This window comes from Chelmon rostratus, chromosome 8 (genome assembly GCF_017976325.1).
Source record: "Chelmon rostratus isolate fCheRos1 chromosome 8, fCheRos1.pri, whole genome shotgun sequence".
Classification (NCBI taxonomy): Eukaryota; Metazoa; Chordata; class Actinopteri; order Chaetodontiformes; family Chaetodontidae; genus Chelmon; species Chelmon rostratus.
In genome coordinates this window covers 15,762,837-15,776,231 of record NC_055665.1, presented here as the reverse complement: position 1 = coordinate 15,776,231, position 13,395 = coordinate 15,762,837, and the positions used below count along the sequence as shown (strand labels likewise).

The 13,395-nt window shown below is 40.9% G+C and overlaps 1 protein-coding gene across 1 annotated transcript; it reads right to left on the bottom strand.

Moving 5' to 3' along the window:
• Nucleotides 1-3,540: 3,540 nt before the first annotated feature.
• On the bottom strand, nucleotides 3,541-12,332 carry si:dkeyp-84f3.5 (uncharacterized protein LOC334144 homolog). Its single transcript, XM_041943065.1, has 2 exons — nucleotides 12,200-12,332; nucleotides 3,541-6,204 (listed from the first exon to the last, which is right to left on the bottom strand). The coding sequence occupies exon 2, from the start codon at nucleotides 6,034-6,036 to the stop codon at nucleotides 4,108-4,110; it is 1,929 nt and encodes a 642-aa protein (XP_041798999.1). The 5' UTR covers nucleotides 6,037-6,204; nucleotides 12,200-12,332; the 3' UTR covers nucleotides 3,541-4,107.
• Nucleotides 12,333-13,395: the final 1,063 nt, after the last annotated feature.

Genomic DNA, 13,395 nt, shown 5'->3' with positions numbered 1-13,395 from the left:
TTTCTTGTCTCCAGCTTGTTCAACTCAGGTATCAGACTTTCAACAAATTCTAACAGCTTTATTCTGCCAAGCATGTCTGCAACGTGGCTGCCAGAGCGGATTGCAGCCACTCTGGACAATGCATGTGATCCCACCAAACACACCACATCATGTTTCAGAAGCATACCAGAAGCAGCTCCCTGCTAAAATGCATGCTAAGTCTATTTTGAAGGATGCCACACCAAGCTGCACAGAGCAGATTGAGTCTGACTGGAAGTCAGACACAGGGATGGCAGAGGAATCCGGAAAATTTTCAAAAGAAAACACCCTGTCCAGACCCCCTATCTTAAGCACAACAAAAAAGAGAAACCATTTAACTTCTTATCCATTGCAGAAGTATAAAAATCAAGGAAAAATGACCAAATAAATAAAATTTGAGCAAGTCAATAAAATTGGATGAGGAAAATGCTCTGCTTTTCAAACACTACCAGAGGTTATGAAGCCATGCAGAGGATGGGACAAAACCGCATCACAGACGCATCGTCATAGGGCTGTGCTCGGTGGAATCGAGGCACAAGAGAGAAGACCATATCGCTCCCATCCTTGCAACGCCAAGTGATTAGTTAAGTTTCTCTAATTACTTTAACACGGCCATGCTCCTACCTACATCACAGATTTACACTGGCCCTTTGAGCTTCTCCTGCCTGTGTTCCTCAGGACCCTCCTCAGCCACAATTGGATGTCTTACTAGTCTGTGTGCAGCCCAAAGGTTTTCAAATTTATTTCATACCACACGCGCTGTATGTTTCATCATGCCTGCCTGTGCAGACGTGGCAGCATGCAGAGCTGCCTTCATGTCGACTGTATCTGTTTTGGAATATATCAAAACCTTTAAATTCATTTATTTACATTAACTTTTGCCTGAGGATTCCACACATACAATTTTAATGATGAAACTGCCATCAGCCCATCTTGTGTGTATTTTTCAGGACCATGGTGTGATGCATGTTTAATGAACACTATTGTCAAATTTTAGGAGGCATAATCTGTCCATAGAATGCTGTGAACTCTGACCTGAATACTTTGCAAGGGGCAGGATACAGCAACATCTGGCTTGTCGACCTGACTATTCTTCTGAGCAGGACAAGAAAACATGCGGTCACTTACCTGCAACTTCCCGGTCAATTAATTCTAGTCTGTCCTCTGAAAAAAACGTTTCTTAGCCTTGTTCAGAATGAACTCTCACCAACCATCTTCACAGTGGTTTTACTCCCTGTAACCAATGAGAGGATTATATGTGTGATATCTCTGTTCAAGATCTTCATCTCAATCAAATCCACACTACCTCTATAGATCTTGGTTTACTCACCTTATCAGCCATCCACGAATGTTGCCAACCAATCATATAATCTATGTGTGCGCTCACAGTCAATTGGCCAGTGTTGACCATGCTGTCCAAGACACACGTTAAGACCATGAAGAGGGATACAGACATCCACTATGTGAGTCATGCTTATGAACCTGTCATATGAAGGAGGCAATATAAAGGTTAGTCAGTCTGTTTTTTTTTGTTGTTTTTTTTTGGCTTGTTAAGACAGATAAGTTAAACCAGTTAAATTAAAAAATTAAACCCAGGGCCATTAAACCAGAGCTGGTGGCTGGCCATGTAAAAAAGGGGTGTTGGCTTGTTTTTCTGACTATCAGATGTCTGAAATCCTTCCTTGTTTCTGGCTCTGCAACAGTTAATAACACTGACATTTAAGCAGGTCGGACCAGACAGTAAACGGACAGGGAAGCTGAACAAAACCATACTTGCTTGCCCCCTGGAGGAAAAATGTCCCCTGGGAAGTAATAGCTGGTAAACACAATAAAGAGCAGACAGAAAGGCACAGGAGACAATTCTAATGCATCTTATCAGTAAAGGGAGACCCATTTGGCCACACATTGCCATAGGGATCAGATGGTTGTGCCAAAGAACAGAAAAAGGATTTATAACATGATCTAATGTTGTCTTTTAATGTCTTTGATTAAAACTGTATTCTCTGTTGTCCTAGCTGGAATATTAAATGTATCAGGGCAGGTGCTGTAATTTCAAGCTTTTCAGCCAGGAACAGAAGGCTGTGGTCTTTGCCGCTGATATGCAATTGCATAGGGACTCCAGTTGTTCTAAGGCAGGCATGCCAAAACTATTCCATGAAGGGCAGTGTGGCTGCAGGTGTTTGTCCCAACCAGTCAAGGGATCAACTAATTATCAACTGAAGACTGAGATCAGGTGATTAAATGAGTCCAGCCTGGTGTGCTCCTCCTTGGTTGGAATGAAAACCTGCAGCCATGTGGCCCTTTATACAATAGTTTGATGTATGATTTTCAAAATTACTTGCAAATAAAAATCAGAAAAAAATGATAGAGAACATAACCACACAAACAGCATCATGAAGACCAAGGGGCACATCAAACAGGTCAGGGATAACTCAGTTGTGAAGTACAAAGCAGAGTTAGATTGTTAAAAAAAAGTATCCCAAGCTTTGAATATCCACCTGAACTGATGGACTGGACCGGCAGAGCAAGTACCAGAGAGGCAACCAAGAGGCCAATGGTAACTGGAGGAGATGGTCATGCACTCCACAAATCTGGCCTGTATGGAAGAGTGGTTTTAGAAAGAAAGCCTAAGAGATCCTGTTTGCCACAAGCCATGTGGGAGACACAGCAAACATTAGAAAGGAGGTACTCTGGTCAGATGAGTCCAAAATTGAGCTTTTTGGCCAGGTTGAAAAATGCTATGTGTGGAAACCCAACACTTCACATCACCCTGAGAACACCATCCCCATGGTGAAACACGGTGTTAGCAGCATCATTCTGTCTACATGCTGTTCATCAGCACATACTGGAAAAATGGGTCAGGATTGAGGGCAAGATGGATGGAGGCAAATACAGAGCAAATCCTGAAGAAAACCTGTTGTTTACCTTTTAGCAGAACAAGGACTTGACACGTCGTTTTTTTTAGTTGATTGTGTTGCAACAAGAAGTATTTTGCACCTTCAAAGCATGATGCATGTTGTGTTAGTCAAATGGAAAAGAGCTCAATACACTGTAAACACACGTATGTATGTCTACATAAAGGTAGGTTCAAGAAATGATAAAGCAATGCGCTCACTCTGTAATGGAGAAAATCAAACACTGCATATGCCTTCTCTTTCCTGTTGGCATCAATGTTGTGTGGCCCACAACACACACATTTTGTTGTCTCTATTTCATCAGTCAAAAAAATTCAAAAAGGTTTTTGGACACAGATTATTGCGGTCATGTGGTTGGCCACAAGGACGAACTGACAGCAAAACTTTTTGATGCTATAACTAGGAATCGCCAAAAGACACTTTCAATAGCGGCTGCAAACACCAATATCAAACCAATGGCAATGGTACCAAAATTGTGTTCACTCGTTTGACAACTCAATATCCAGTATTTGTGTGTCTATATATATGAATAAAGGAAGAAACATATATAAATAATTGGATTAGTAAAAAGGAAGTCGAAGCAAAACTGATAGCACATAAATTAATATCTGTACAATTTTAATGGCACAATTAAAAAGCTATTCAGTGACAATGCTATCCGAAAAGAAGAGACACACATACCACATATTAAAGAAATTGTAAAAATCACATATTTGCATGTAAAACATAAAAAAATGCAGCAGGTAAGATTGACAATGACAGCATGTTTAGCCACAAAGAATACAATGCTAGCTAGTCAACACTTGGTGGTACATCAAGTTAACTACATCTGTAGCCCATAGGAATACTTGGTTTAAACTTGCATTTTATGCATGTCAGCCATATGTTGAAGTTATGTCCATTTAATTTATTGTTTTTAATTTAATTCAAAGCTATTTTGGCATGCTCCTTACCCAAAACCTTACTTCCTGCTTCCAACTGGTTTCTGAACTTCCTCAATAGACTGATTTTATTTCCTCATGCCAAAGAAAAGTCTAAAAAGACATTTATGCAAAATAACCATGCTAAGATTTACAGCAATCTATACAGTTATTCAGTATTTGCATTCAAAAGAGTCAAAAACACTACACTCCTGAGAGCTTGATTGTTGGCATTAATGGGTCTGACATGACAGTTACCCATTGTTTTCTGAGCCATGAGAAGTCTGGTGCTGAAGAAATGTCTCCAAGCATAAGAATGTCTCAGTGCACTCAGTGCATTCATAAAGAACCTCTGAAGAATTTCCTTTCTTATTTGGAGTATGGTCCATATAGTCATCCTCTATGTCCTCTGCATTACCCTTTCCTAGGGCAGTATCCCCAATGGAACCAGTGCCATGACACATTTGCCCAACATCACCTGCTTCTCCAGTGCTTGGGTGATTTTGAAGGTGAAGTTCAAGGGATGAAGAGTTCTTGAATTGAGCAGGACATCTGGGGCACTTACTAGGTTCCTTTTTGTGATAGCGCAGGTGCCGTTGGTACACACATAACAGGCCAAATCTCTTTCCACATTCCTGACACTTGTAGTTAACTCGGCCCGCTTTACCAGACTGTTTGCCCTTTGGATGCTCCTCTGGTGATGCTGTTAGTTCATCAGAGGAGCTCTTTGTTTTCTCATCAGGAGAGAATGTGTTTTTCTCCCCATTAAGAGAATTGGGGGCAGGTCCATTTTGTGGAGTTGTGTACAAGTGTTTCAAGCCTGGTTTCTTTTCTAATTCAGCTTTGTGGTACATGACTATATGCCTTCTCAAATCACAACGCTGTGGAAAATGTCTACCACAAAATACACATGTGTGCATAGTACCCTTATGGTATCTCATGTGTCGAGACAGACTACTAGAATGATTAAAGACACGGTGACAGTGCTTGCAAGGATGCAGCTTGCCATTTGGATTACCCCCTCTTCTACGTCTGCCTTTAGGCGGCATTCTTCGCTTGAAAGTTCTTTGTGATTCTTGATTCAGCTGATCTATTTCCTCCTGAGTCTGATGTGTGAGATGATGCTCCTTCAGAGATGTTAACTTTTGGAAACGATCCCCACATAAACCACATCTGTATGGCGTGAAAGAGTATTCAGTATCAATCTCACCACTAGTATCCCTAAAGCCTTTCATATCGCCATTCTTAACATCAATAGACATGCCATTACTGAAGCAGTTTTGAAGTGGTGTGACCTCTATGTTCTTGGAGTTCACTTCAGTTTCAATTTCAGGTGCAAAAATAGCATCAGGCTCTTTTCCTTTGCAATGGTGCAGTGAGTGTGCCTGAAAATCTGACATCCAGAAAAAATTCAACTTGCACTTCCTACAGGGATACGTTTTCTCAACCTTTTTTTCCTGCCTATTTTCATATTTACCCAATGCTGTAGCCTTGGGGGAGAGGTGGTTTTCTTTTTGATGAGCATTCAGTGCATCCACTTTAAGAAATCGCTTACCACAATTGCCACAGATGTGAAACCTTTCACTTGCGTGGTCTTGGAGATGTTTTTTAAGGTCCTGACTACCTTCAAAGATCTTGCAGCACAAAGTACACTTGTAACCCCGCTCTGTGTTTCGATACTGTTGGTGGCGATGTAAACTCTGCAGGCTGTTAAATGATCTGCTACATATTTCACAACGGTAATGGCCCTGGCGAGACCTGTCCAAGTTCAAGTCTGATGGCCTTGGCCTGAACACATCTCTATAAGAAGACAGCTGTGGGCCTGCAGTTGGAGAAACTGGTTTGATAGGGGATGGGAAATGTGATGGCAGGACTCCAGGAGATACTGACTTTATAGACGAATGTGACTGCAGCAAGCCATTCACAACAGTCAGTGTACCGTTTTCTTGTAGGACATATTCACGAGGGACTTCAAATCCATTGGATGAGCCATCAAAGGAGAATGATTCCAAAGGTCCATGAATGGCCATATGTGCCAACACATTAGAGTACTGGCTGAACCCATCACCACACTCAGTGCAGATGAAAGTACTTGGTTCTCCACCCAGCTGCGTTGAAGCAACAGTATTCACCGATTTCTGCCTTTCCATGGTGAAATTATTTTGTCCATGAGCTGATGGCATCACTTTTCAATCCACAAGTATGATTAAAAAATCTGTCCAGACGATCATAAAGTTGGTTTCCATGGGGGAATCAGTATGTCCAATCTCTCAAGAGACTGGTCCTAAAGAGACATCCTCATGAGCCAAATGTTCACCCCTCTGCTAAGGTTTTCCCTGTTGCATCTGCACCTGGGGGGATAAAACAAAGAATTATCAAATGACTGAAGCCCAAGTTTGCTGAACAAATTTTTAAAATTCTGATAACATAACATTTAAAAGTCTTAAGAAAGGAAGCATTGCCTTCTACTATGAGCATGCAAGCCTTTTCCTCTTTTAATTCCAGTACATAAATGTCCCTTCAACCACGTATTCAGTTGAGGACAGCTGAGAAGATGAATGTCGTCCTTTCCAGATTTTGAACATTTGAGAGGTTGTCTGAGTTTCCCCACAGTCTTTTAGGTATTCACAGATCTTGAAGAATTCTGCAGGCCAAATTCCAGTCACCCTCATGTTGGATCACAAAGCTTTGATTGACCACTAGGAGGACACCAATCTTATATGCCAAACTGGCATTGGCACAAACAAAAGGATCAGCCCGAACAGCCAGGGTTAAGCCACCCTTAATGCAGTACATCCAAATAAGCACACTTCAAACATGTCATCAAGGTAACCAATTTCTTTAACTTTGCAAGGCTATGCTATGGAAAATCAATTATGCCATGCCACCGAGTCTAGAATGTTTACAGTTTCACCTGTCTTAGAGTAACTAACCTCAACTGCTATTGCAGAAGGCATAATTCTGTCCACTAGACCTAAAAAGGGTCAAGCTAAAATAGTCAAATTTATCACTGAGTACTCTACTACCCACATAAAATATTAGCAGTAAGAGGTGCCTGAGAATAGTCCTCTTCATTAGCAGAATCATATATGCCCAAGTCTCTCATGGCCCTTTCAAACAAATAAAGTGACCCAAGTCTGCAGTCAGTCTAAACGGGCTGACCATCATTATCCAACCTGCATAACCAAAAGCTGGGTTGAATGCAAGGCTGGAACCTACCTGCGTTTGGTAAATAGGCATTTCTGTTTGAGACACTCCTGACGTTTTAAATATTTATGTAACCAATACTCAAATCATACTCATGTTACAACCCTGATTCCAAAAAAAGTTGGGGCACTGGGTAAAACGTATAAAACAGAATGCGATAAGTTGCTAATGCTTTTTGACATATATTTATTTGAGAATGTTGCACAGACAACATGTTGAGTGTTTTACCTTAACTTCATTGTTCTTTGTAAACATATGCTTGTGGGATGCTCCAAAAACACCTATTTGGAACATTCCACAGGTAAACAGGTTCATTGGTAACAGGCGATAGTATCAGGATTGCGTATGAAAGGGGCATCATCGAAAGGCTCAGTCATTCACAAGCAAGGATGGGGTGAGGTTCACCACTTTGCAAAAAACTACATCCACAAAGTCATAAAACAACATTTCTCAACAAAGTATTGCAAAGCATTTAGGGACTTCACCATCTACAATCCAAAATATCATCAAAAGATTCAGAGAATCTGGAGAAATCTTTTTACGTAAGGGGCAAGGCCGAAAATCAACATCAACGACCCAATGTATAAAGATATTACTAAATGACAATTTAGAAAAATATTGTTGGCAAACACAAGTCATTGCGCATCTATAAATACAAGTTAAGACTCTACCATGCAAAGCAAAATCCATATAGTAACAGCATCCAGAAACGCTGCCAACTTCTCTGGGCCCCGAGGTCATCTGAGAGGGACTGACACAAAGTGGAAAAGTGTGCTGTGGTCTGACAAGTCCACATTTCTAATTGTTTTTGGAAATCATGGCCATTGTGTCCTCCAAGTTAAAGAGGAAAACAACCATGCAGATTGTTACCAGATTCAAGGTCAAAAGCCAGCATTTGTGATGCTATAGTGGTATGTTAGTGCTCCTAGCATGGGTAACTTACAGAATCTGTTGGGACACTATTAATGCTGAAAAGCACATACACGTTGTGGAGCAACATATGCCATCTTTCAGTCTTTTTCAGGGACCACACACTCGCATTATGGCCTTGAGATGCATACATAATTACTTTGTGTTTCATATACAGGCAGTTAGGGTTGGCCCTACATGAAAATTTTCAAACCAGTTTGATATTATGCCAAATACCAGACTGTACAGGTAATGAATGAATGAATGAATGGATTGATGAATTTTACCCATGAATGATGGTGTAGTGGCCACCATCAGGAGACAACTGAGTGGCACGTTGTGTTTTTACTACTCACAACCACCATCAAACTTAACTCTTGTGGTTAACCACCCCACCCCCAGAAAGAAACAAAATATTTTATTTATGTTACGTTCAGAGACATTTATGTTCAGAGACCTTTGTTGTGAAATTTTATTTTTAGAAATTACAGTACTTATCTGCCTCCTTTTTCTGCTCATTCTCTCTGCCATTGTTAACAGTGCAGAAACAGAGGTTTTCTGTTTAAGTTACCTAACTTATAGGCATATGTTTGACTTCAGATCAGTATGAGAACCAACTGTTAGCATGCTAAACTGAATGAGTTGCAAGGATAAATGTGTTTAGATAAAGCTAATGCTCTTTAATAGAATTTGGGTCCCCAACAAGCAGCTTTTACAAGACTGCATTCTGACAGACAATGTTATGCAGGCAAGATTTGTGGTGAAAGAGCTAATTGCAAAGAAGCTGCAACCTCATTCAGAGGGAGAATTTGTAAAGGAGTGCCTTGTTGCCAGTGCAGCGATACTGGACAGAAAAAATGTTCGAAAAGGGTCAGAAGATAAAGGGAAAGCCTGTGGCGGAACTCAGTGATAGCAAGTATCTGTGTGCTCAAGGCCAAATACAACAACATCCCGCTGCTCTAGTTCTATGAATTATATGTACGTCCTGAGGATTTTGTTCCCCATTTCCATCATTACTACCAGCTGACACCAGATGCCTCTCCAAATTGCAAATGTCAGTGCGATGTGTTAATTAGTTATGGCAATGAAAGAATCTTAGAAAAATTGGCCCTTGGTAGGAAAAAGGTTCCCCACACCTGACCGAGGGCCCAAGAAATCAGTTTGACTTTTTTCCAGACTCCAATTCATTATTTTCCAAATTCTGTGTTTTCTGTTTTATTTTTTCAGAATTCTGCGTTCTAAGATTAAAGGAAGAGTGTCTAATCACATGGTGGATGAACAAATTTTCAACAATCAAATAAGACAATATTCAATATGTGTTAAACATTGATGGATTTGATGTCACACACAATCCATATGCAGCCCAAACACACCAGGTAAGTGAGTCTAAGATACTTGTACATTTGGGTAACACTAAAAAAAAAAAAAAGCTAAATCTATTTCTGGTCATTTTTTCCAACTTAATATCTGAATCTGCACTCACATCCACAATGTGGTTGCACTTCTGAGAGTTTGTTGAAGCGATGAGCTCTCTCCCTCTTCCTCTCTCTCTCGGCTGTGTGCGTGCATGCGTGTCCTCCAGACATAGCATTATAGGTTTTTTTTCTTCATGCGGTTTAAGCACTCGGAGAAAACACTTCTAGGGAAAATCCTGATTTTTATAAATTACATCTGCAGTTTCACAATTGCTGTGATATTTTGCGTTTTACAGCTGATTCTGCTTTTATCATCAAATTCCATGACTCCGCCCATGTTTTCTGTATTGTGGAAGAGACACAATGTCACAATGGCCCACATTCACAAAATGCACACCCAGTGCTGGACTGACTAGTTTATCAAGTTTGCTGTTTTACAATGCAAATGTAATTTTTTGTTAGTGTTTGTAATGTGTCTTTTAAGAACGGGCCTACAAAACAGAAAACTGACCAAACCTTACAGGCTGTGATTTTGCTGCTGTACATGTGAATCAGTAAGACAACATTACATGATTTCACTCAGGAACAATGGCAGGGAAAATACAGTACACTTGGGATGTCAAAACTCCAGTAACACTTGAAAAAACAAACTTCATTGGGAGACTGATGCATTTTGGCTTGTAGCCTTCATCTGGGTGAAGTTATGAATACAAATTGCAACAAGATGCATATTTACACATTCATCAGTTAGGGAGCAACATTATCATTCATTTATAGTCGTGTTTTCTGGCCCCCTGGTGAATGTAAGTCCAATATTGACCCTACTGTAGCTCCATTTTTTGTCTCTACCAACTCCTGAGAGAAATATCTGTCTCTTTAGCTGCTAAGTGCTCCACTATGTTCAGCAGACACACTTAGACACTCACAAACTGTGCAGCTTGTTGCTGAGCTGGCAGAGGACAGCATCTTTTTTTATAAAAGCTTAAACAGCTTTCTGCTGTGGCTGGACATGATTCTGTGACGACAGTGAAAGTGAACCAAAAAGGTAAAGTTGTTCTTCTAAATATATGGATAAAAGCAGCTTTAAGGAAATACAGCTGAAAACACTTCATATAACTGTGTATATTGCATATAGAAGTGTTTCTCAGCATTTTGGCGGCAGGCCTGCCCAACCAAATTCACAATCTAAGTACAAGCTGTTTGTGGAAAAGTTTTGTGATGCCATTTCTGGCTGCTGTAAGTGTATCAGATTAAGGGGGAAGAAGCAAGCAACAAACAGTATTTAAACTGTTGTCTACACATCAACATTACATTTCCATCTCTAAAATGATTTTTTTCTCCAAATATTCAATTAATTTGCATGTTACCCTTTTGGCACCACACTTTTTTTAAAAATATACTTCTTACTTATTGAGAAACCATCTTCTCTTCCTTTGCTTAGCTCCTGCTCAGCCAGTGCTCACTTCAAACTGAGTAACTGAATACCAGCCAACTCGTATTTGTTGATAATGCTGACGTGAGTACATGACTAGGGGGCTTTCAGACTGACAGTGGATTAGACATGGAGAATAAAACAGACATTCTTCCATGTATTTCAAAGAGCTGCATTTTTTTCTAGAGCCAAATTATTGGATATAATAAGGCACAACAAAAGCAATGCAGCATGCTTAATAAAACCAAACAACTTCTCCCTAATCACAAAGCAGCATCATGTGTCAACACAAGAGCAAGATACACTATCACAGATTATGTTATGAACAGTCTGGGTCAAGTTTTCTTCTTTTCTTTTTGCCAGTATTTTATGTCTACTTTGCAGGTAAAGAGCAATCCTGGAGTGCTGCTGCTTGAAAACAACTTCCAACCAAGCGATTTAGTGATGAACAAAAACTGTCTAAAACCTGCCCAATCTTGCAACAATAGAGCCAGCCTGATGCTTCTCTCTACAGATCATACAAAACAGAATAGCATGACTGCACAAACACTGCTGGTTTCCCATCAGATAAATAGCTTTGATGCAGGTTACATTTTCTTAATCCAGAGCGTTTCAGCTGTCAGACTCATCATTACTGTTGCTTTACTAATTTCAGTGTAGGCTTATTGTAGTCAAGATATGCACTGTACACTGCTTTGTGAATTAACTAATATAGATTTTTTTTTAGCAGCCACAAATAACGCAATTAAAAAACGTTTATCAAATCAACAACAAAATCAAAGTAAATTAGTGAGCATGTAATGGCTGTTTGAAATAGAGCGCACCCGTTTTGCGGAGAGTCATTAACGTTATCAAATTCAAAATATTTACAAAGCTATGCGCATAACAGGTGAAAATGTCTCCTCTGTTCTGTAGCTATTTTCAGTCTAATAAGCTCTGAAGAGATTTCCCCTCCGTCCATGAACATTACGTACAAAGACACATATCTATGTACAGGATTTCACAATTATCACGAACAACCGAGTTTGTTTTCACAACAGACGCATGCAGCCAGGGGGCGACGGAAGCTTTCCTTAACAAACATCTATCGTAGCTAGGAAGCTCGTAAACGTTACCCCACTTTACAAGCTAATGTTGAAAACAATACGCACTGGCAAAGGCTCATTGAAAGGCACAAAACTACAGACAGGCATTAAGTGAGGGCAATCACAAACGGTTTCAACTTAATGTGAAGCTATGGGCTAGTGTTGTGGACAGATGATAGCTAGCTACTGCTAGCTAACACTACTTAGCAAGGAGAGAAAAGCCCTGTGATTTATATATGTAACCAGACATTTACGGGTCAGACATTTATCTCCAACAGCCAATTTAGACACGACTTACCACACAATTTGGTACATCCAAAAATACATTGACTTTAACATGCAGGGTCCTGTTGGTACCTCTCTACAGCAAGTGGCTAGTAATTGCAGCGGGCCTCCCGACGCCGCTTAAGATGGTAACGGGTACGACGTCATCACGTCTTCTTCTGATGATGAATTTGCGGCAGACTAGGCGCAGCGAAGGTGTCTTGCTGCCCTCCACGGGGTCATTTGTAATGCGCAATTGAATCAATTAATACAATTCTCCACAGATTTCCCATCCGGGTGCTTACCACTAATTGCCAGCCGATGATTCCATGCACAGTGATCTCGTCTCAGCCAAGTTATTACTGCATTGTTCCTCTTGCCCATTCTTGTATTTGACATATCTTGTATTTTGGCTTTTTTTTTTTTAACTTGCCCATGCACCATGGACACTAAACGTGTTGAGTTTGCCTTGGTTTTTGCAATGTTGATAATCACATCCGGTGATCCCAAGCAGCCATGGCCCCATTGTTTGCACCAGGGAGCTGATAGTGCTCTGCAACTCACCTGTGGTGGCTGAGGAGGCTCCCATTCCCCCCGAGTTGTGGAGGAAGAGATTGGGAAGCAGTGCCAGGCATGAGTGCCACAATTGGAGGAGATGTCACAAACAGGTCCTTCAAGGTCAGGACCAAGGAGACTAGTAGGAAGAAGGGAAGGGGGCTCAGTATTTGTATTTGTATTTGTATGGTGTAACTCTCGACACACACATCACTATTAAAAAAACAATCCTGCAGTAAGGACATTGAACTGTTATCCATTAGCATGAGGCCATACTATCCAAGGGAATTCTCACATGTCATCGCAGTAATGGTGTATATTCCCCCCTCTGCAAACACTGACATGGCCTCATCCACTCAGTTAGGAACCTTTTTATTTCTGGTGACTTTAATCATGTTTCTCCATCCTTCACTCTGCCCACATTTACTGAATATGTTTCTGCAGACAAGATGCAGATGACCCCCACCTCCTTCTGGGATATTCACCCTTACCCTTAACTCAACACCTTCTTTGGCCCCTCACCCTCTCCTTCCCCCATGCGGCATAGTAGGCGAAGGGTTGAGGCTGCGCTCTGCGTGGGAGCTGCAGCCCTCTCCCCGGGTGGCTGCACCCCCCCCAACTTCCTTCCCCCACCCACATGTGCAAGTGTTGCACACTGTGCCCCCCCCCCCAACG

Bases quoted from the DNA above. Each gene is read 5' to 3' on its own strand.
- si:dkeyp-84f3.5 (XM_041943065.1), bottom strand. From the start codon at position 6,036: ATGCCATCAGCTCATGGACAAAATAATTTCACCATGGAAAGGCAGAAA.